Source organism: Oryctolagus cuniculus, chromosome 13 (genome assembly GCF_051225735.1).
Source record: "Oryctolagus cuniculus isolate XC-2025 breed Fujian yellow rabbit chromosome 13, ASM5122573v1, whole genome shotgun sequence".
NCBI lineage: Eukaryota > Metazoa > Chordata > Mammalia > Lagomorpha > Leporidae > Oryctolagus > Oryctolagus cuniculus.
Window position 1 is genome coordinate 3,550,045 of NC_142879.1, and position 23,515 is coordinate 3,573,559.

General features: G+C 41.4%; 1 protein-coding gene and 2 non-coding genes across 9 annotated transcripts in view; all 3 read left to right on the forward strand.

Annotated features, from left to right (window-relative positions):
* The window catches only part of ODR4 (odr-4 GPCR localization factor homolog), a 46,243-nt gene that overhangs the window by 3,310 nt on the left and 19,418 nt on the right, over positions 1-23,515 (forward strand). For all 7 annotated transcript variants that reach the window (XM_089311995.1, XM_089311998.1, XM_051821051.3 and 4 more), the window contains 7 exons: positions 7,064-7,198; positions 11,362-11,457; positions 13,804-13,910; positions 14,882-14,918; positions 15,693-15,833; positions 16,491-16,586; positions 17,313-17,381. In XM_089311995.1, the coding sequence (XP_089168121.1) occupies positions 7,064-7,198; positions 11,362-11,457; positions 13,804-13,910; positions 14,882-14,918; positions 15,693-15,833; positions 16,491-16,586; positions 17,313-17,381 (681 nt within the window). The remainder of the gene's footprint in view (positions 1-7,063; positions 7,199-11,361; positions 11,458-13,803; positions 13,911-14,881; positions 14,919-15,692; positions 15,834-16,490; positions 16,587-17,312; positions 17,382-23,515) is intronic.
* On the forward strand, positions 6,597-6,740 carry LOC127483629 (small nucleolar RNA SNORA48). Its single transcript, XR_007910067.1, has one exon. It is a non-coding gene; the product is annotated as a small nucleolar RNA SNORA48 (small nucleolar RNA).
* LOC127483631 (small nucleolar RNA SNORA26) lies at positions 9,849-9,967 on the forward strand. Its single transcript, XR_007910069.1, has one exon. It is a non-coding gene; the product is annotated as a small nucleolar RNA SNORA26 (small nucleolar RNA).

Consider the following 23,515-nt stretch of genomic DNA (forward strand, 5'->3'; position numbering starts at 1 on the left):
CTACCTTTTAGGTACTCTATTCTTACCACACATCAGAGAGAACATATGATATTCACTAAGTGTAATGTTTTCCAGTTTCATCCATTTTGTTGCAAACAAAAGGATTTCATTTTTGTAAATGCTGTGTAGTATTCCAAGGTGTACATATCCCATAATTTCTTTATCCAGTCTTCAGTTGACGAACATTTGGGTTGATTCCATACCTTAGCCATTGTGAATTAAGCACCAGTATACTTGGGGTTGCAGATAACTCTCATATGCTAATCCCACCAAAAGTGGATTAGAGTACCATTTTCTACACATCCTCACCAGCATTTGTTGTTTGTTGAATTCTGTATGAGAGCCGTTCTAACAGGGATGACATGGAACCTCACTGTGGTTCTGATTTGCATTTCTCTGGTGTCTAGTGATCCTGAGCATTTTTTAATATGTCTGTTGGTCATTTGGATTTCCACTTTTGAAAAATGCCTGTTTGAGTAATTTGTCCATTTCTTAACTGAGTTGTTTTGGTGTTGTTGAGTTTCTTGAGCTCTTTATGTATTCTGGTTATCAGTCCTTTAAAAGTTGAGTAGTTTGCAAATAATTTCTTTGCTGAGTGTTTCTTTTGCAGTTCAGAAGCTTCTCAATTTGATGTAATCCCATTTGTTGATTTTTGGCTTTGAATGCCTGTGCCTCTGGAGGCTTTTCCAAGAAGTCTTTGCCTGTGCCAGTGTCTTGCAAGGTTTCCCCTATGTTCTCTAATTTGAGAATATTGGTTTGTAGATTTCGGTCTTTGATCTATTTTCAGTGCATTTTTGTGTAAGGTGTAAGGTAGGGGCTTTTTTTAATTAATTAATTGTTTTTGTTAGGCCAGTGGTGCATCAAATTTATTTATTAAAAAAACCAGCTTTTTGTTTCGCTGAACTCTTGTATTGTTTTTTTGGTTTCATGTTTGTTTATTCCTTCCCTATTTTTTTTTTTTTTTTTTGACAGGCAGAGTTAGAGACAGAGAGAAAGGTCTTTCTTTGGTTCACCCCCCAAATGGCCACCACAGCTGGCGCGCTGCGCCGATCCAAAGACAGGAGCCAGGTGCTTCCTCCTGGTCTCCCATGCAGGTGCAGGGCCCAAGCACTTGGGCCATCCTCCACTGGCTTTCTGGGCCATAGCAGAGAGCTGGACTGGAAGAGGAGCAACCGGGACTAGAACCTGGAGTGCCTACGCTGCAGGTGGAGGATTAGCCAAGTGAGCCGCAGCGCTGGCCCTTCCCTATTTTTAATTATTTCTTTTCTTCTGCTAATTTTGGGTTTGATTTGCTATTGTTTTCCTGGATCCTTGAGATGCATTGATAGCTCCTTAATTTGATGCCTTTCCAAATTGTTGATATATGCACCAATTGCTATAAACTTTCTTAACACTACTTTTGCTACATGTCATGAGTTTTGATATGTTGTATTGTCATCTTCATTTGTTTCCAGAAAATTTTTTATTTCTCTTTTGATTTTTTTCTCTGACCCACAGTTAATTCAGGAGCATGTTGTTCAGTCCCTGTCTATTTGTATATGTTCTACAGATTCTTGAGTTGTTAATTTTAGCTACATTTCATTATGGTCTGAGAAGATGTGTTGTGTGATTTTGATTTTTTTGAATTTGCTGAGACTTGCTTTATGGGCTAATATGTGGTCTATCCTAGAGAAAGTTCCATGCATTGTTGAGAAGAACGTGTTTTTTTGCAACTGTAGAAAGAAAAGTTCTGTAGATATAGTATGTTAGGTTCATTTGTTCTATAATTTTGATTAACTGTTTCTGTCTGGTTGATTTGTCCATTGCTGAAAGTGGGATATTGAAGTCCCCCATTACTATTGTATTGGAGTCTATGTATCCCTTAGATCCATTAACATTTCTTTTAAATAGCCAGGTGTCCTGTAATTAGGTACGTTTATTATAGTCACATCTTCCTAATGAATTGATCCCTTAATCATTGCATAATTCCCTTTCTCTCTTTTTACAGTTTTGTGTTAAAGTCTATTTTGTCTGATATTAGGATGGCTATCCCAGCTTTTTTTGGTGTCTGTTAGCAAGGAATGTTTTTCCATCTTTTCACTTTTGATCTGCATGTGTCTGTATTGGTGAGATGTGTTTCTTGTTGGCAGCAAATTGATAGGTCTTGTTTTTTAATCCATTCAGGAAGTCTATACCTTTTAATTGGAGAGTTGAGGCCATTTATATTGAAGGTGACTGTTGATAAGTAATGACTTGGCCCTGCTATTTTTCCGTTAATATTCCTATTGTTTGCTTTGGATTTCCTTTGTACTTTTACTGGGAGATTTTCTTCCTTCACCTTCTAGCATAGTGATGACTATGTTTCTGTGTTTCTGTGTGTAGAACATCGTTAAGCATCTCTTGGAAGGCTGGATGAATGGTGACAAATTTTTTCAATTTCTGTTCATTATGGAAGGTCTTATTTCACCTTCATTCATAAATGAAAGCTTTGCAGGTTACAGTATTCTGGGTTGACAGTTTTTTTCTCTTAAGAGTTGGAATATATCTCACCATTTTCTCCTAGTTCTGATGAGAAGTCTTCTGTGAGTCTAATTAGAGATCCTCTGAAAGTAATCTAATAATTTCTCTCCTGCACTTTCTTAGAATCTTTTTTTTAAATGTTTTCCTGTGGAGAGTTTCACTACAATGTATCCTGGTGAAGATCTTTTCTGGTGTGCTTCCTGTACTTGGAGGTCTCTATTGTTTCTCCAAATTAGGCAAGATTTCTGTAGTCATTTCATTAAAAAGGCATTCTAATCCATTGTCTTCTCACGCCTTTAGGAACTCGTAAGACCTGAATGCTGGGTCATTTGGTAGCATTAACAGTCTCCAACACTGTTTTTTAGTTTTCTAATTTCTTCTTTATTTTGGTCTGACTATAAAATTTCCAGAGATTTGTATTCTAACTTGAATATTCTTCTGCCTCACTGAGTCTGTTGTTAAGGCCTTCCACTGCACTTTTATTTGATCTGTTGAATTCTTCATGTCCAATATTTCATCTTGATTTTTCTTTAAAATCTCCATGTCATGTATGGATTTCTTTAATTCATGGATTTGCTTCTGATTGCTTCTAAGTAATACTGTCATTAATTTTTTGAATTCCATTTCTGGCACTTCTTCAGTCTCATCATTTTTACATTCTAGTATTGAAGTGTTATATGTTCCTTTTGGAGTGTCATTTTGTCTTCCTTATTTGTATTTCTTGTATTGCTGCATTTAGTTTTAGGCATTTGTGGAGATACTTGTTGGTTTTTTGTTTTTTGTTTCCCTGTGATGGCTTTATTTGGATTATGCCTCTGTGGCTTAGTGGGATGTCTGCTCTTTCATATAGTGGGTGTGGCCAGGGAGCTCTGTTCAGTGCTGCAGGGTGTAAGGAGTGTCCAAGGTGACACCCAAGTTGTGCATGGTAAATCTGCTGTTTTTTCTTTTTAATCAGAGGGTAGGTTTGATCAGCTCTGTTGGTGTAGTCTCATGCTCACCTCCTCTCCTCCAGGGTGACCAATGCCCGGGAGCTATCCCCTGTGGGTGCAGTATTCATCCACGCTGCCACAGGAACCACACAAAAGATTCTTGCAGTCTTCACTGTGAGCACAGAACCCATAGCAGTGACCCTCACCAAGGAATCAGGGTGCCCCGAGCATGTGGAGCTGCCCACAGTCCCTGCCCAAAGACCCAGCCACATCCTGTGCCCTCACGTGAAGCCACAGTGTTTTAACAGTCCTGGCACACAAGATTCTCAAAGTCACAGGAGCCCAGCCCCCTGTCAGTTCTCTCAACCAGATTCATGTGTCTCCTCTTGGGTGGTTGCTGTGTGTGGACACAAGCTGGTACAGCTGTTAATGTATGTCCAAAATGGCACCTGCCCTCTCTCAGCTAGTTACAGGGTGCTGGTGCTGGGTGGTTGGGGAGAGGTAAACTCTTCCTCCAAAGGGCTCCAAAGTGAACTCAATCCAGGTTCTTGCCACAGTTGGATTGCCAGTGGCTTGGGCTGCTGCAGTCTGGTCTCCCCTCACTCTGTAAAGCTGGTGCTGCGCTCTTGGTCGCTGGAGTCTTGTGTTGTGCCCATGTTGGTGCTGCACATCCACACCATCCGTGGAGATCCACAGTGTCCCTCTTACTTGTAGTTTTATCCCTAACTTTTCCCTTAGATTGCACTCTCTCCTCTTTTTTTTAAATTGTCTTCCCCTAGACTAGAGCAGTAAGCTCCCTCCATATTCCACCATCTTGAAATCTCGTTTGACATTCTTTTTTGACAGTGTTATTTATCATGAAGGAATTCATAATTAACATTTTTACTTACCAGGTTATTTACCCTTGTCATCTTTACAGAGTGCTTTGTATTCCTTTCTGATCTTTACCAAGGGCCTTCAGAAAGTTCATGGGAAATGTATATTATTAAAAAAAAAGTGCATGGATTTCAAAAAAATTTGTACCAAAATTCTTATCTTTTCATTCCATTTCTTCCACAGACTTTTTGAAGTACTCCCATTAATTCCTGGTTTTCCAGTTCTTAATAAAAGAAACTTTTTACAAATTTATTCCCATTCTAGTTTGTCTTGTAGGATCTTAAACTTGTAGCCAACATGGTCATATTTTGTTACATGTTGTGTCAGTGTGTTATTCAGCAGGAAGGGCTGGTCAGCAGTATATGCAGAAAAATAGGAACCTCATGTAGGCCAACTGGCTGCATCCATCTGGACACTGAGGGGAGAGTGCACTGTGACCCAAGGACTTGATTTTAAGACCTTGTGGCAAATTGTTGTCATAAATTTTCTTTCTGGGTGTCATATTCTGATGCCTTATGAACTTCAAATTGCATAATTAACTTTGTTCTGACTCCATTCATGTTCCCAAGCCACTTTCCATTATAATGTGATGTCTGACATTTCCTGCTTGCTAAGAACACATGGCCCAGAGGTCTCACATTTTTAGACCCCTCCATGCATTCTTGTTTTCTGCATCATTCTGGGTGAGCTTAGTTAATGACAGTCCAGCACTAAAAGACAAATTTACTTTTTAGAGATTTCACAAGTCAGATTTTTTTTTTTTTTTTTTTGACAGGCAGAGTTAGACAATGAGAGAGAGAGAGAGAGAAAGGTCTTCCTTTCCATTGGTTCACTCCCCAGATGGCTGCTACGGCCGGTGCTATGCCGATCCGAAGCCAGGAGCCAGGTGCTTCCTCCTGGTCTCCCAAGAGGGTGCAGGGCCCTGCACTGCCTTCCCGGGCCACAGCAGAGAGCTGGATTGGAAGAGGAGCAGCCAGGACAGGATCTGGCGCCCCAACCGGGACTAGAACCTGAGATGCCGGCGCCGCAGGTGGAGGGTTAGCCAAGTGAGCCGCGGCGCTGGCCCAAGTCAGATTTCTTAATTTGAAAGACTGGGGAAGGTCTCCATGGTTCACCAGAAGTACCATCCTGTGCTGCCTCGCATTAAGCAACCAGACCACTTTTTTAACAGTGAATCAGACTTTTTTAGGATTCCAATGTGGAGCTCTTTTTTTTTTTTAAGGAATTTTTATTTTTCAGTTTTTCCCCCCTTCCTTTATTTAAAAAGTTTGTAGGAACCAGCCTTAGAGAAATGTATGATGAGTAGAGTAGAGGTCAGTGAGGCGGACCCTCTTCCACACCTGCTGACCAGGTGGAGGCACAGCCATTGCCTCATGAGTCAGCCTTCCTCCCAGTATCTTCATCCTGCCTTTTTTTATCCCTTCAGCATCATTGTGCTTTTCTTGTTTTTTAGTGGTTCATCACTTTTGTCAATTTTTCTGTCAGAGTTCTCTTTTAGGATATAGGAGGAGTCTTCTTAATCAGGATCTGCTTTCTTGTGTTCCTCTGAACATAGATTACTGGCATTTACTTTTGGAGAAATTATATACCTTTGTGGTTTGTGCATGAAATGGCAGTAATGATGTGAGCTCTGAGTCATGTTTGAGGTTGACACCGTGCTAGCTAGCATCATCAGCATTATTTTTGCTCTTCAAAGACACATTCACTGTGCTAAAACAGGGCTGTCAAATGTTTCCCCACATTTATCTTTAGATCTCCCACCTTTGGTTACCATATAACTACTATAAACTGGAGAATGTACAAGCAGGCATGTGGTTAACATGCCACGTTCCATATCTTAGCTCCTGGGTGTGTTACCTGGCCCCAGCTCCTAATTTCAGTTACCTGTTAATGTGCACTCTGGAAGGCAGCTGGTGATGGTGCAAGTGGCTGGGTCTTTGCTATCCAGGTGGGAAATGTGGATTGTGTTCCTGGCTCTGGTCCTGGCTGTTAAAGGCATTTCGAGAGAACCAAGGGAACTGGGCATGGGATTCCTTCTCTCTCTCAGCTCAGTCCTCCCTCCCTCCCTCCCTCTCTCTCTCTCTCTCTCTCTAATTAAAATAAAAGTAAACTTAAGACTTGGGATTGTATGTCTCACATGCCCTGTGTTTTTTACTAGATGCATATGTGCAAGCTCTCTACTATTCTCATTTCAATTACAGTAAGAAACCCAAGGTCATTTGTTGCTTTATTTTATTGAGATTTTACAGTCAGTAAACATCCAATGTGTTTAAATTATTTGGTAAATTTACTTTACCCTGGCAATGGGCAAAGAGACATCTCATTTGTGGTATTGCTCTTATATCAGTCAGGGCCAGGGCAGATGCACAGTCCTTTGTTCATCCTAGCTTGATGGCTTGTTGGTGGCCAGAGCTGTTTCATGCCTAGGGCACAAAAGAAAAATTCACTAAGCATATTATATTTTAATTCATGTAGTTTGCTCACTCATCTAGTAAACCATTTTTAAGGACCACTGTGTGGTTTACATGTAGGATGCCCAAATACATAAGAAGCTGATGTTAAATGCCTTACAAGATAAACAACACGTGAGGGGAATAGGATAAGCTCTCTGCAAATTAGTTTTGCTTCAGATTCTGTTATAATATGGGTTTCAACAATTTAGCCTGCTACAAATATTGCTGTGTTTTTGTGTAAGAGCTAAGATGCCAAACTCCTCAACAAGATACTGCTCTAACAAGCGTTCATAATTTGTTTCAAAGTGTTCTTCCCAAAAGGATTATGTGATTCTTGCCTCAAGAACGCCACCCAAAGAAGAACAGAATGAGAATCCCAAACATCCCAAAGCTCAGTTGGATAACGTGGATGAAGAATGGGCCACAGAACATGCCAACCAGGTTATCTTTTTTAAGATTTATTTTTATTTATTTGAGAGACAGAGTTACAGAGAGGTAGAGACATAGAATTCTTCTTCCATCCACTGATTCACTTCCCAAATGGCCACAATGGCCAGAACTGAGCTGATCCGAAATCAGGAGCCAGGAGCTTCTTCAGGGTCTCCCATATGGGTGTGGGGGTCCAAGGACTTGGGCCATCTTCTACTGCTTTCCCAGGCCATAGCAGAGTGCTAGAACAGAAGAGGAGCAGCTGGGACCAGAACCGGCACGCATATGGGATGCCAGCACTTCAGGCTGGGACTTTAACCTGCTGTGCCACAGTGCCGGCCCCTGTTACTATTTTTAAAAAGCATATTTTTAAAGCATTTGTTTATTTGAAAGAGTTACAGAAAGAGAGAGGGAGAGATACATAAAGAGAGATCTTCCATCTGCTGGTTCACTCCCCAGATGATTGTAATGGCCCAAACTGGGCCATGCCAAAGCCAGAAGCCAGGAGTTTCTTCTGGATCTCCCACATAGGCAGCAGGGGCCCAAGGACTCAGGCCATCCTCTGTTGCTTTCCCAGGCACATTATCAGCGAGCTGGATCAAAAGTGGAACAGCCAGACTTGAACTGGCATCCATATCGGATACCAGCTTTGCAAGTGGTGGCTTTGACCCAGCTACACCCTGTGCCCTTCCATGCAGCCACACTGTTTTCACAGTCCCAGCACACAAGGCTCCCAGAGTCATGAACACCCAGCCCCCGTCAGTTCTCCCAGCCAGACTCAGCATCTCCTCTCAGCTGGTTGCTGGGCACACAGATACAAGCTGACACAGCTGTTACGTATGTCCAAAATGGCACCAGTACACTCTCGGCTAATTAGAAGATGCTGGTGCTGGGTGGTTGGGGAGAGAGAAATGTGCCCCTTTTTATTCTCTCTATAAATTGGTAGGTATACTGTCCCCTACAGGGCTACAAGCCAGACTCTGACAGTCTCTTTATACATCTGTATCACTGGTAGCTTGTGCTGGTGCAGTCTGGTCTCACTTACCCTCCAGGCTGGTGCTAAGGCTCTTGGCTGCTAGGGTACTGAGTTGTGCACATCTACACCCTCCACATAGATCCACAGTGTCCCTCTAATTTGTGTGGAGTTTCCTCTGCAGTTTTCTCCCTAACTCTTCCTGAGATTGTGTTCTTCACCTTTTCAGTCTTGAATATTTTAAGTTGAATTCTTATAAGTTTATAAATCATTTTTACTCTAATTTGCTTTTGATCCACTATGAATTTATATACGTATGGTGTATCTTAGCAAGTGCAAACAGAGGAGCACCACACATTGATAAAATTTGATGGTCCTTTATTGTCGGCAGTAGAGAGATGGCTCGTACTCTAAAGAACTCTTGACCCTGAAGCTCAAAGCAACAGGGTTTATAAATGCAAAAACCACAAGGGTTGTGGGAAGGGGGAATATGTGGTTACTAGGGTCAAGCTGACCTGAGACCTAAGGGAAACTAATATCAATTACAATCTTGACAATAGATAAATCACAATCCTTTTTTTTTTTATTTTTTTTTGACAGGCAGAGTGGACAGTGAGAGAGAGAGACAGAGAGAAAGATCTTCCTTTACCATTAGTTCACCCTCCAGTGGCCACTGCAGTCGGCGCGCTGCGGCCTGCGCACCACACTGATCCGAAGCCAGGAGCCATGTGCTTCTGGTCTCCCATGCGAGTGCAGGGCCCAAGGACTTGAGCCATCCTCCACTGCACTCCCTGGCCACAGCAGAGAGCTGGCCTGGAAGAGGGGCAACCGGGAAAGAATCCGGCGCCCCGACTGGGACTAGAACCCGGTGTGCCGGCGCTGCTAGGTGGAGGATTAGCCTAGTCAGCCGCAGCGCCGGCTAGTCTTATTTATTTTTAACATTCATTCATTTGAAAGAGTAACAGAGAGAGAGAGAAAGAGCAGCATCTTTCTCTTCCTGGTTCACTCCCCTAATTCCTGCAACAGCTGGGACTGGGCAAGACTGAAGCCAAGAACCAGGAACTCTGTCAGGTCTCCCTTGTGTGTGGCAGGGACCCCAAGTACTTGAACCATCATCTGATCCCTACCCCCAGGGTGTACATGAGCAGGAAGCTGGGTCAGAAGCAGAGGCAGGTCTTGAGCCCAGGCATCTATTTATTTTTTATTTTTTTATTTTTATTTTTTTTGACAGGCAGAGTGGACAGTGAGAGAGAGAGACAGAAAGGTCTTCCTTTGCTGTTGGTTCTCCCTCCAATGGCTGCCGCAGCCGGCACACTGCGCTGATCCGATGGCAGGAGCCAGGTGCTTCTCCTGGTCTCCCATGGGGTGCAGGGCCCAAGCACTTGGGCCATCCTCCACTGCACTCCCTGGCCACAGCAGAGAGCTGGACTGGAAGAGGGGCAACCGGGACAGAATCCGGCGCCCCGACCGGGACTAGAACCCGGTGTGCCGGCGCCGCAAGGCGGAGGATTAGCCTAGTGAGCCGCAGTGCCGGCCGAGCCCAGGCATCTAATATGCAGGCATCCCAATTGGTGGTTTGCTGTGCCATGATGCCCACCTCAGTCTTACTTTAATGTGAAGAAAGACTGAATACAGCATAAATGCCCAATTTCTGTATATAGTTTAAAATTTTTGAGGTCACCATTTCCTGTGACCTTTTAGAACTGATGGAGTGCTTTAAGAGGCTAACACAGGTGGGGAAAGTAAGTCTCCATAAAATGCAGAGAAGAGATTGTCACCTCTTCTTTGGTTCCTGTCGAGTCACAGCTGAACAAAAGAATTTTTTTGAGGTAAACCTCAACAATAGAAAACAATTTTCAAGTCAGAGTTCCTCCATTAAGGCTACAAAGGTGAGTAAGAATTACTTCTTCCCTCAAGGAGCTCCTTGACCAGTTAGTAAAGTCACAAAGAACTATAACACAAGGTTATGTGGTTAGGTGCATGGGAAAAACTACCAAAGTCCAGTGGGAGCTCAGAGATCAACAGGTTATGGGAGCAGCTTCCTGAAGCTGAGTTTGAGGTTTCCAATGGAGTTCAGATGAGTAGAAGAGAAAAAAACAGGAGAATAAAGGCACAGAGTTATGAAACGTCAGATTGGGGCTGGCCCTTTGGCATAGCAGTTGAAGCTGCTGGCATCCCCTGTGGGCACCAGTTTGAGACCTGGCTGTTCCACTTCTGATGCAGCTCCCTGTTAGTGAGCCTGGTAAAGCAGCCGAGGATGGCCCAAGTGCTCGGGCCCCTGCATTCTTGTAGGAGACCCAGAGGAAGCTCCTGGCTTCTGATCAGCCCAGCTCTGGCTGTTGCGGTCATTTGGGGAGTGAACCAGTAGATGGAAGATCTCAGATCTCTCTCTCTCTCTGTGTCTCACTCTCTGGAACTCTGCCTTTCAAATAAATAAATAAAAGAAGAGAGAAAAGTCAGGAAATGTGTGGAAAGCAGTATTTTTTGACTGATACTTAAATATCTCAGGAAAAGTAATGTCTAATGAACCTCTTAACATCAGAATGGCCAAGGTTTTAGAAAATCTGAAACATCAGTCTAAGGTAAAACCTTTATTCTATTAGCTGATAATGGATAGCTGTTGAAACATTTTAGAAGATAAAGTAGTTTTAAGGTAAAAAGTTAAAGAGTCTGGGAAGATTGCTCATTCTTTATTCATTATCATCTGTTACTTGGTATTTTTTGAAAGATTTATTTATTTCAAATGAAAGGCGGAGTTACACAGGCAGAGGCAGAGTGAGAGAGAGGTCTTCTATTCTCTGGTTTACTCCCCAGGCGGCCGCAGTGGCCAGAGTTGGGCCAGTCCGAAGCCTGGAGCCCAGAGCTTTTTCTAGATCTCCCACGTGGGTGCAGGGACCCAAAGACTTGGGCCATCTTCCACTGCTTTCCCATGCCATAGCAGAGAGCTGGATCAGACTTGGAGCTGCCGAGACTTGAACCGGTGCCCATCTGGGATGCTGGCACTGTAGGCAGTGGCTTTCCCTGCTGCACCACAGTGCCGGCCCCTATTAGTATTTTAACCTAAGTCCTTATGAAAGCCCCAGCCTCCTGCTCTGCATGTAGTTTGTGCTCAGTAGGTGTTTGCTGATTTGATACTTAGTTTCTCAAACAGAAAGTTTCATATAGAATGCTTATCTTAGCTAATGCTCGCTTCTGTTTTTAGGTGTCCAGAATGCTACCAGGGGGACTTTTAGTTCTTGGAGTTTTTATTATTACAACTTTAGAACTGGCAAATGATTTTCAAAATGCCCTGCGCAGAGTAAGTTTACTACACTAAAAATTCTTAATACGATCAGAGTTGCTGTTTTTAATTGATTATGTGACTTTGTAGTGATCTTAGCCTTGTCAGGTTAGTGCTCCATTATGTGTTTTTCATGCTGTGATTTTGTTAAAACAGCTTTTCCCATCCAGGTGCTTGAATATCTCGAATGTCATAAATGTAAATATTTATTTTCAAAACTACATATTTTAAAGTTGTCTTTATTTTAAAGGTCATTCCTTAGCAGTATGAAACGAGTTATGGTAGTTTAACAGTTTTTCTCCTGTGATAGTTTTCTGCTATATCTTCCATTTAGTACCAAGTGATTGTTGTAATGTGAGAGACATTAATAGTTGCTGATATTCTTCACCTTCTGTTAAATTCTCTCAAGACTCTGAGAGTAAAACATAAACAACAATTGAATACTTACTCTTGGACAGAGTAACTGTTTCATGTCTTGTTTTATTATTGTACCAGAAAATTGAATAGCTTAGTCTAAAAGTAAATGCAAAGGCCCAGAAGCTGTTTTTCCTGAAACTCGAATCTAGTACCAACTGTGTGTAGTCAGCTTTCACTTCTTATCCCTCAGGACCCCAGTGAGCCTTCCAAAGAATGTCACACCCCTAGAGAGGGGGCCGGATCATCTTGAGAAGTACAAAACCTCATAAAGTTGCCCAATAACTTTTGCAGATACAAAGTGTGCAGTGTAGAACCCACATGCTTGATTCTTCTAGTTTTGTAACTTCTATCCTACCCTAAAGCCCTTGATATTTGCAGCAATGGGAGGGAAGGAAGAAAGAGGAAACATTGCCCTGGCATTAACAGACGCTATAAGAAATGACCGTAATAACTGGTAGTGCTTACCAGTTTAGCCTAAAAGGTTTATGATTAAGAACTTGGTTTTTTTGTATTATATAATATTGTGTTTATGTTCTCTCCCTTTTTTAAGTTCTACAACCTGTTTATTTTCAGATTTTAATTCTGAATGACTTTTCTCCCCCTTAGTAGTTATTTTCTTTTGAGGAGAAATTTCTTTTCTTCTTACGATTGATTTATTGAAAGTCATAGTTACAGAGAGACAGAGAGAGAGGGAGGGAGAGCTCTTGCATCTGCTTGTTCACTCCCCAGATGGCCACAACAGCTGGAGCTGGGCCAGGCCAAAGCCAGGAGCTTCATCCAGGTCTCCCACGTAGGTGGCAACGGTGCAAACACTTGGGCCATCTTTTGCTGCTTTCCCAGGCAATTAGCAGGGAGCGAGATTGAAACTGTGGCATGAACTGGCACCCACCGTTAGGCTAGCATGAGAAATTTCTTTTGATATTAACAAGAAAATTGTATCTCTTCTGAAAAGTTTTTTTTTTTTTTTGACCATGTGAATTAGGTAATAGATTAGAACCAAGTTTATGTGCTCCCCTGTATCAAATATGTATTTTATAATTCTTATTTCTGACAAATTTATAATTGTTAGGACTTTTTTACTTTTCATTTATGTGATTAATATATTTTGTGTGTCTTCACCTATTGCCTTAGTTTTTTGTGACATTTAAATCTGAAATGCTGGGTGGTGACAGGCTCTGTTATTGTACTTAAAATCAGTTGTCATTTTATCACCTGCTAATGTTCTTGTCATGACTCATTTCTGCTTCCAGACCCTAAAGCTTCTAAAGCACCTGATGTTCCCCGAAGTTGTTTGTCGGATTTTCCGTTAGCGTTCAGGGAGGGATCCCTACTGTATGGGCAAGGCCTGCACAGATGGGTAGAAAAACATTGAAGGGTGGCTGTTTGCTTCATTTTAGTAGTAAGAGCTTCATTCCAATTGAGCTTAAACCATACTAGCGTAACACGTGATCCCTGTCAAGGTATGTTTCTCAGCTGGGCGTGCTTGAACTCGTAACCACCCCTAAATGCAATGACAAAAGCTTTCCCTCTTATGTATTCATTTTCCCCTAGAATAAAAGATACCTGTTTCCTTTGGCTTGGGGAGCCACAGGGCTGGAAACCATTCCCCATGGTCTTATTTGCTACAAATAAATAACTTCGTGACATTTCCTTTTGGTGAATTTCTTGATTGAACTCACCAGAAGTTTTGGGTAGATAACATTTTCTCCTTCTAAATAAAATAAAATGTCTACATTTCATGTAAATGCTAGTTGCCTGCCATTGATTTTTCATGTTCAGTTAGTCATTAACGACACTGAATTATGTTTCTCTATTTAAAACCCAAGTTTTATGTTTTATAGCTAGATGGGAGCTTAGGGACATTGCAGTTACCTTTTTCCACACTCATCTTTGATTTTTTTTTTTTCATTTCTGCATTCAGTTGATGTGTGTTTTTCTCTCTTTCAGCTCATATTTGCTGTGGAAAAGTCCGTGTGTAGAAAGAGACTGTGGAATTTCACAGAGGAGGAGGTCTCAGAAAGAGTAGCCCTGCACATTTGCTCTTCTACAAAAAAGTATCTTTTGTTTAGGTGCTTATGGTTAAGAGTGTATGGTAACAAAACAGTGTGTCCTCAAGGGTTTTTCTCCTCCATACATATTATTTAAATCATCTTTGTTTTTAAAATAGGCATAGGTTTCCATAACATATAATTAATGCTGCCAGTAATAAAAAGTAATAATATTGGCTATTAAGTTGAGTTCCAGTGTTATAAAGAGTTTGAGAGAAAGCAGAGGATTTAGGCTTCTGGATCCTTTCCTAGGTTTCTACTCCTGTATGTTCTAGGCACAAAAAGAGAAAATCCCAGATGATAGTTTTGGCAAAATCATGTTTTATATTGAAGTCCTCACCTTCACTTATAGATAGAATATGCAGTTCAAAGCACGGGTGTGCTGTGCTTTAAGGTGTAGGACATCCAAGGAGTTCTTAGGCTTTTGTCTCTGTTGCTGTACCACTGAAATCATTTTCAGGGCCTCTCTGGTTCTGCACTTGGCCAGCACAGCCTCACCAAGAGAGTGACGCAGTCCAAGTGCTCAGTACCTAGAGTGTCAGGAGACAAAATTCAGAAAGCAGTCATGCCTGCAGAAAATGGCTTGTTAGCTTCTTTGGTACTAAGTGGAATGTTTGGTTTGCAAGCCTTTCGACCCAGTCAGCATTCGTGAAGTTGATGCTGTCTAAGATAGCACCCTGTTTTGTTTTGGAGGGTGCATATTTGAAGAAAGTTTCACAAGTGCTTCCATTCTATCATTATGATTAACAGGGTTGATAAACAGCAGGTAATTGCTTTCAAGCAGTATAGTCAGAACGATTTATGTATGTGTGAATGCACATATATAATTGTACACATGTATACACATGTTTATATGTCTTGAAGTTAATAAAGTTATGATTTTGTAGGAACTCTTGGACACAAGCATTTATGTTTTGATGGGTTATACTCTGTTGATTACCAAAAATTAAGGTCATTTCTGTCCTTAATTAATAAAGAATAGTTTGTCGAACTTACGATGTCCACGATCCAAAGGTAAGAAAAATGACTCCTTATAGAGGTTTCTACTTTTAAATTCAAATTCAAATTTGTTTTAGTAATTTCCAGTGCCATCATTTGCTGTTGGTATCCTCAGCCACCTGTAGTTTTTATTTGAAATCTGATTAATTTGATTACAGATAATGAACTTTTTTCTTCAGTTGTTAAAATATTTGTGTTAAGCTCTTTTTGCCTTGCTTTTGTGTTTGGCTTTATATGTGGGAGACTAATAGTTGAAAGTGACTGAGGACATTTGAGAGCTGCACTGACTGGTAAAAATGCGCTATAGGGATGCCACAGAACCTAGATTAGCATTTTGTTAAGGTGTCTGAAGACAGGGAAAAAGTGTCTATGAAGTACTTCCGGCAAGGATGAGATAAAACTGACCCTCTGGCCGTGGGTAGTGGCACCGTGACCATTTGCTTCACATCAGAACCTTCAGAAGTGACACTGCTGAAGCTTCCGCTTCAGCTAGAGGCCCAGAGGACACGTCAGAATCCTAGCCATGAAACCTCTTCTTTTTCTGCCTACTGCTTGTGGTAGGGGCAGGAGGAGGGTTGCTTAGGTTTTACTGAGGAGGACTGAGCTTAATGTACCCTTTACTTTTTATTCAGTTCTAATCTGCAGCCCTGGGATCAAGGAATTTGGCCAGGCCAAATATGTTGAATATCAGCTTGAATGAATTGTTAGTTTGTATACTTAATAATGTTTTATTAATCCATATATTTTATCTAAACCACATCATATTTTGTTTTTTCCCTTTATTGCTAGAGTTCAGCAAGGCCTGCAGATTGGAAGTATCAAAATGGACTGTCAGCCTCCTGGCTTTCCTTGGAGGGTACTGTTCACATTAATATTCACATCCCACTTTCTACCACTTCTATCAGCTACACTCTGGAAAAAAATATGAAGGTATCAGAGTAAAATGATTGCTTCAATGATTGCTGAGTGGGAGATCTGCTCTTACTCTGGTTGTCAGTGCCATTCATTTTATACTCCTCCAAAATTACATTCTCTTTATTATGGTGTTATATGAGTGAGTAGCTTACTATCATACCCTAATTATGAATTTTTAGAGATGTCATAATACTAATATATTTAGCATAATAACCGCTCAGTAAGTGTTTATTAGCCTATGTAAAATATAGTTATGTATGGAGCTATATTTTTCAGTCATCTGGCTTTCTGTTGGTTCCTTATTTTTCTTCTGTAATCATGTATGCTACTTTATAAACTTGTTAGAGATTCCTATTCTCACCTTTTGTTTAAAAAAAGATACTGGGGCATATTGAATTTTATTTTATTGAAATCATATAGTTAATCAATGTCCTGAGTCTGGAGTAAATGTTGGTTTGGGATAAAGATCAGAAAAACTATTAATAAATATGGAAAAAGTGCAAAGTATTGGAGCTACTCTTTTTTAATTTATGAGACTGGTTTTAAGTACTGCATTAGTGATACTAAGGGCTGTTTAATATTTAATGTATTAGATGGAAAAAAGTAGAATCTGAGGAGTTTGATTGAGATGGTATCATACCTGAAAGCTTTCCATGTTGTGTTTCTTTTAAGAATGGACTCACACGCTGGGCCAAGCAAATAGAAAATGGAGTATATTTGATAAATGGACAAGTGAAAGATGAAGATTGTGACCTATTAGAAGGACAGGTGAATTAAGAGAAAATAATTTTATACAATTATTTATACTTAAAGAAAAAGACTCCTTTTTAATTCTCGCCTGCATGAGAATAGATTTCATCTACTTTTCATTTCTGAAGTCTTTTTAAAGGACAAATGTTTTTCCCAGAAATTGGTGGGATTTCTGATATAACTAGGATGTTACATCAGAATGTCATCTAAATGCCACCTTACCTCCATATTGTGAATTGCTAACTTAAAACTAAAGCCTGCGTATTGTGCTTCCCTGATAGTGTTTTGGAGGGTGACTGCAGCCGTTTGATAGCGTGGCATCTGAGGGCTTCTGAAACGGCTTTGACTTGCAGGAACAGGCTTTGGTGATCTCTCCCTTTAGTGCAGGGGCTAGAAAGCTCCCTAGAGTGAAGCGGCGAGTATTTTAGACTTTGGAGGCTGTGTGGTCTATATCTTTCCTCTTGTAGCACAAAAACTGGCAGAGATGATGTGTGAATGCATGATCATGTTTGTGTTCAGTAAAAATTTATTTACAAAGACAGCTGGCAATGTGGATTTGGCCCACAGAGTACATATTGATTAATATGGAATATATTGTAAAGTAACATACCCGTATAAGAAACTAAACAAAATAAATTATGGCTTATTTTTACTCTGTTATTTAGTGTACATATAGGGTGGTTCCTAAATTGTCTTTCATGTTCTGCTTAAAATCTCAACAGTCTTGTTTTTGTGTTTCTTCAGAAAAAGTCATCTAGAGGAAATACCCAAGCATCTGGTCATTCTTTTGATGTCAGAGTGCTAACACAGCTGGTAAATATTTTAAAATTGCACTTTTTAAAATACATTTCTTAGAATAACTAAAGAATTTGATTCTGTTTTAATGGTTGTAATTAGAGAATAAAACAATTTTAGAGACGTAAGAGAATGTATAGTCTCCAGTTAGTGGAAAAATATCCCCAAGTAATTTTAATGAAGCCTTTTTGGATCTTTTGCCTCAAGTCTATTAATACTTTAATATCAAGTAAATAGCAATTCTAAATATATATACACACATATGTATATGTGCACGTACTTGTATGTAAATATTTTTAATTCTGGGATTTTTTAAAAGTTTTTTTTTATTCATTTACCTGAAAGAGAGAGAGAGAGAGACAGACAGAAAGAGAAAGACCTATCCACTAGAGAAAGACCTTCTGTCTACTAGTTCCTTCCTCAAATGCCAGCAATATCCAGGGCTGGGTCAGGCCAAAGCCAGGAGCCTGGGACTCCATCCAGATCTCCCATGTTGGTGACAGGTGCCCAAGTACCTGAGCCATCCTCTGTTGCCTCCTAGGATGTATTAGCAGGAAGCTGAATCAGAAATGGGGTAGCCAGCACCTGGATTGGCACTGTGATGTGGAATGCAGGTGTTGTGCCACAACAGCTGCCCCTGAGTTGTGGGTTTTATAAGTACAGTTGCAATTCTTAAAAACTTAAAAATAAAATATGTACACAGGTATGTCAAGAGTTATATCCTTAATTTGAAATAGATTTATACTGTCTTTGGATAAAAATCACAAAGTACTAATTAACAAGTTTTATGTTTCCTACTATTGTTTTATATTATAAATTTCTTTGGAAATTTAAAGCTCAGTAATTTGAAGAATAAGAACTTAGGAGCATTAATTAGGGGCAAGTATTTGGCACAGCAGGTTAAGTTGCCGCTTGGGGTGCCTGCATCCCATATCAGAGTGCTGTTTTGAGTTCTGGCTACTCCATTTCAGATCCAGCTTCCTGTTAGTGCACACCAAGGAGGCAGCATATGATGGTTCAAGTGCTTGGGTTCCTGCCATCTATGTGGCAGACCTTGGTGGAGTTCTGAGCTCCTGGCTGTAACTTGGCCCAACCCTAGCTATTGGAGGCATTTGGGAGTGAACCATTGGATAGAGCGCTCTCTGTCGTGTGCTCTCTCTCTGTCTCTTTCTCTTTCTCTCTCTCCACCCTTCTCCCTCTGCCTTTCAAATTATAAAAAACAAAAACAAAAACAAAAACTAATTATTCCTAACAGTATGCATGCCTTTGTGTTTAATCCTACCCAAAATTATCATAGGGAACAAACCAGAGTTGAAATAACAGAACTGTGTCTGTAAGAAGCTTTTTTTTTTTTTTTTTTTTGACAGGCAGAGTGGACAGTGAGAGAGAGAGACAGAGAGAAAGGTCTTCCTTTTGCCGTTGGTTCACCCTCCAATGGCCGCCACGGCTGGTGTGCTGCGGCCGGCGCACTGCGCCGATCCGAAGGCAGGAGCCAGGTGCTTCTCCTGGTCTCCCATGGGGTGCAGGGCCCAAGCACTTGGGCCATCCTCCACTGCCTTCCCGGGCCACAGCAGAGAGCTGGCCTGGAAGAGGGGCAACCGGGAGAGAATCTGGCGCCCCGACCGGGACTAGAACCCGGTGTGCCGGCGCCGCTAGGCGGAGGATTAGCCTATTGAGCCATGGCGCCGGCCTGTAAGAAGCTTTTAAAGTCAGTATTATACTGAACTTTGAAGCAGAGAAATACTACCAAGACTTGTATGTTTTTAGAGTTAAAAGCAGTTTGGCTTATGATATACCTTTGTTTTGATTTTAGAAATGTGTTTTGTTTTAGGGCTGCCTATTCCTCTGCTTACATGCTCTTTATTTTTCAGGCTTACCTTTTGGTTTATTAAAGTTTGGTTGTAATTATTTTAGTGATAAAATTACTATTGGGGAACATACAGAATATGAGAATATAGAGAGAAGAATACAAGTCAGTAGTGTGAGAGAGAAATTGTTGTAGTAAAGTTTAATATGATATAGTGTAATATATTTTTCGTCTGATTCCATTGGTCACCTAGATGGAAATTTTGAAGTTTTTTTGTTGCCGTATGAAATGCCTGAGGCAGTCTAACTTTATGAAGGAAAGAGGTTTATATAGCTCTCAGCTCTGAAGATTGGAGGACAGGGTGCTGGCATTGGCTCAGTACTTGAGAAGCCCTCTTGGCGTGCATCAGACTCTGGTGGATGGCATTGGTGGGAGGATCACATCTTAAAACAGGAAACCAGACAATAGGATGGAGGGCACATTCCCCATTGCCTTAAGAGCCTCCCACCTGTCCTCATCTCTTATTGAAAGGTCCTACCTCAATACTGCCAAAGCCACAGTGAGGACTACATCTCCATTTAATTCATGGATCCTTGGGAACCACACCCAATCCAAGTCATAGTAGTATCCTAAATACTTGGTGCCACTTTCCTTCTACTATAGTCTTACTGATTCTTTCAGTGTTACACATATCTTTTATTTCCCTTACATTCCTTCTGTTACTAGCCTTACAACAGTATTATTTTACCTAGACTAACACAAGTAACTCTTTTTAAAAATATATGTCTTTTAATTGCAGTTTTCTACATTTTTTTAATTTATTTATTTGGAAGGCAAAGTTATAGAGAGGCAGAAACAGAGAGAGAGCTCTTCTAACTGCTGGTTCACTCCTTGAAATGGTCGCAATGGCCAGAGCTGGGCCAATCCAAAACCAGGAGCCTGGAGCTTCTTGCAGGTCTCCCACAGGGGTGCAGGGACCCAAGCATGTGGGCCATCTTCTGCTGATTTCTCAGGCCACAGCAGAGTGCTGGATCAGAAGTGTGGTAGCCGGATCTTGAACCGGTACCCATATGGGATGCCTACTGCAGGTGGTGGCTTTACCCACTATGCCACGGCTCGGGTCCTCAGTTTACTACTTTTTAAAATTTTCTTTTATTTATTTGAAAGGCAGAGTGACAGAACAGAAGGGAAAGAGAGAAATTTTGATTTGCTTGTTCACTTCTCAAATGGCTACAACAGCCAGAACTGGGCAAGGCCAAATCCAGAAAGCAGGAACTCCATCTGGGTTGCCCACGTGGGTGGCAAAGGCCCAAGTACTCGGGCCATCTTCTTCTGCCTTGCAGTTAGCAGGGAGCTGAATTGGAAGTGGAGCAGACCAGACTCGAACTGGTGCTCTGATACAGGGTGTTGGCAGCACAGGTGGTGGCTTACCCCACTGTGCCACAATGCTGCTCCCACGATTGACTCTTACCTGGGCTTGCTCCATGTATACATTCTTGCCCAAAATGATTATTTTCTCTGAAAACCTTTATGTTGTTAATTGTTACATTTCTTGGAATTTCTTCACGTTTATGCTTTATCCTGTATATAACCTCAAGTTTTTTCAAAATCAATTACCATTCATTTATTCATTAATTTTTTTCATAAACGATTGAGTATATATAAGGGTCATGCACAGATGGTGTTATTCTTGCTCAGATTTCCTTAATTGCTCTATATTGACTAGTTAGGCTCTTTAGAGTCTCAGAATAGCTTTTCATTCTTATTTTCTCTTACTGTTCATTTTCTGTTTACACTTTTTCTTGAACCAAGAGTCTTGCCATTGTGATTCTAATGCCAAGATAGTTAAAATCTACCGTACATTAAGATCTAGCTCAATTGCCACCACTTTTGCTATTCCATTTGTTCACCATAGCCACAGGAATCTTTACTTTTACAGAATACCTTATCAGTCTCATAGAATTTTCATTTCTAAGACAATTGTTCCCATGTCCAAGTAACCAGGAGGAGTTTGCATTTATATAATCCAACTACTTTTTCAACAGAAAAAAAGAATGAGTCCAATTTTTTTTTTTTTTTAAGATTTATTTATTTATCTGAAAGAGTTACACAGAGAGGAGAGGCAGAGAGAGAGAGAGGTCTTCCATCCGATGGTTCACTCTCCAACTGGCTACAATGGCTGGAGCTGCACCAATCTGAAGCCAGGAGCTTCCTCGGGGTCTCCTACATGGGTACAGGGGCCCAAGGCCTTGGGCCATCCTCCACTGCTTTCACAGGCCACAGCAGAGAGCTGGATCGGAAGTGGAGCAGCCAGGTCTTGAACCAGCACCCATATGGGATGCTGGCACTGCAGGCCAGGGCGTTAACTTGCTGTGCCACAGCATTGGCCCCAAGTCCTATGTTCTTTAAAACTCTTTTACTTGGTGTTTGCGTGTGTGTGTGTGTGAGTATGAGACATGTTCGTAGTCTTATTTTAGTCTATTTTGGAAATCAGTGCCCAATCAATACATAATGTTATTATATATGAGGGATCTTAAAAAGTTTATGGTGGGCCAGTGCTGTTGGACAGCGGCTTAACGCCCTGGCCTGAAGTGTCGGCATCCCATATGGATGCCGGTTCTAGTCCCGGCTGTTCCACTTCCGATCTAGCTCTCTGCTGTGGCCTGGGAAAGCAGTAGTAGATGGCCCAAGTCCTTGAGCCCCTGCATCCACGTGGAAGACCTGGAGAAGCTCCTGGCTCCTGGCTTCAGATCAGTGCAGTTCTTGGGAGTGAACCAGCGGATGGAAGACCTCTCTGTCTCTACCTCACTCTGTAACTCTTTCAGATAAATAAAATAAATCTTTTAAAAAATGTTTATGGAAAATGTCTATTAAGAAAAGAAATTTCATGGATTTCAAAAGTTTTTTGCACCCAAATAAGTGTATATTAGCTTGTTATAACATGTCTGAAAAGGATGTAATTTGAGGCACTAAGATAGGACTTCAGTTTGAATATAACCCCTTATTGAGCGACTGTCGCTCCCCCATTCGCGGAGGAACGACACAGGACCCTGCGCTGTTCTTTTGTCTGCTTGGCCCTTCCCGGGTTGGCTGTCAGCCCCTCCACCTCCGTGGAGGGGCGGCACCCCCCCGCCGCTTTCCCCGCTTCCGCGGAGGAGTGACACACCGCCGGCCGGCTCTCTCGGGGGCTGCTCAGATGTTATCCGGATGTTCCTTCAGATGTTCTTGGTGCATGTTGTCTCTCTCCTCCTTTATAGTCCTCTTCCACCAATCCCAACTCTGCTACCCACACGCCGAGCACGCTGCTCTCCTCCAATCAGGAGCAGGATCAGCTCCTGCAGCTTATCAGTCAAACTGATGAGGCAGCTGTGTAGTTGTTTGCTCCTCCCAGCGCCATATTGTGGGAGAGCAGATGCACAGAATAAGTCTTAATTCCAGTAACTTAGTCTAGTCTCAGTTGCTCCCCACAGGCAACTTGTCTTCTGTTAAAACTGAAGCAAGAACAAACATCGATCGGAAGAATGGTGAAGTCATTGAAATTTACTAAATGTTTATTGGGACAGTGCCCCAAAGAAAGGTGCAGCTTACAAACAAATAACCTGTTTTAAGAAGGTTTGAAGTGATGTTGAAGACAAAGCCCACAGTGGCAGACCATACACATCAGTTTGTGAGGAAAAGCTTAATCTTGTTCATGGCCCAGTTGAAGAGGACTGGTGATTTAAGCAGAATAGCCAGCACCATAGACATCTCAGGTGGTTCAGCTTATCCAACTCTTACTGAGAAAGTGGTGCAAACTTCTGCTTTGTGGCTACCAAAACTGCTGCACACAGATCAGCTGCAGAAAAGTGCAGAGCTTTCAGTTACAGTTTTAAACACGTGAGATCAAGATCCTGAAGAGTTTCTTCAAATCGTTGTAACCAGAGATGAACCTTGGCTTTACCACTGTGATCCAGAAGACAAAACATAAATCAGTGGCTACCGAGGGTGGAATTGGTCTAGTCAAAGCAAAAACAGCTGTCAAGAACAAAGATCATGGCACCAGTTTTTGGGAATACTCAAGGCATTTTGCTTGTTGACTTCCTGGAGGTCAAAGAACAGTAGCATCTGCTTCTTATGAGAGTGTTTGGAGAGAATTAGCCAAGATTCTGGCAGAGACGCTACCAGGAAAGTGTCACTCAGAGTCTGTCTCCACCACAACAATGTTCTTGGTGAACAAGGGCAATGTTTGTGAGAGGTTCTATGGGAAATCAGCAGGTGTCCACCTTAGTCCTGATTTGACTCCTTCTGATTTCTTTTATTTCCTAATCTTTTTTAAAAATTGTTTTGTTTTTAAGATTTCTTTTTA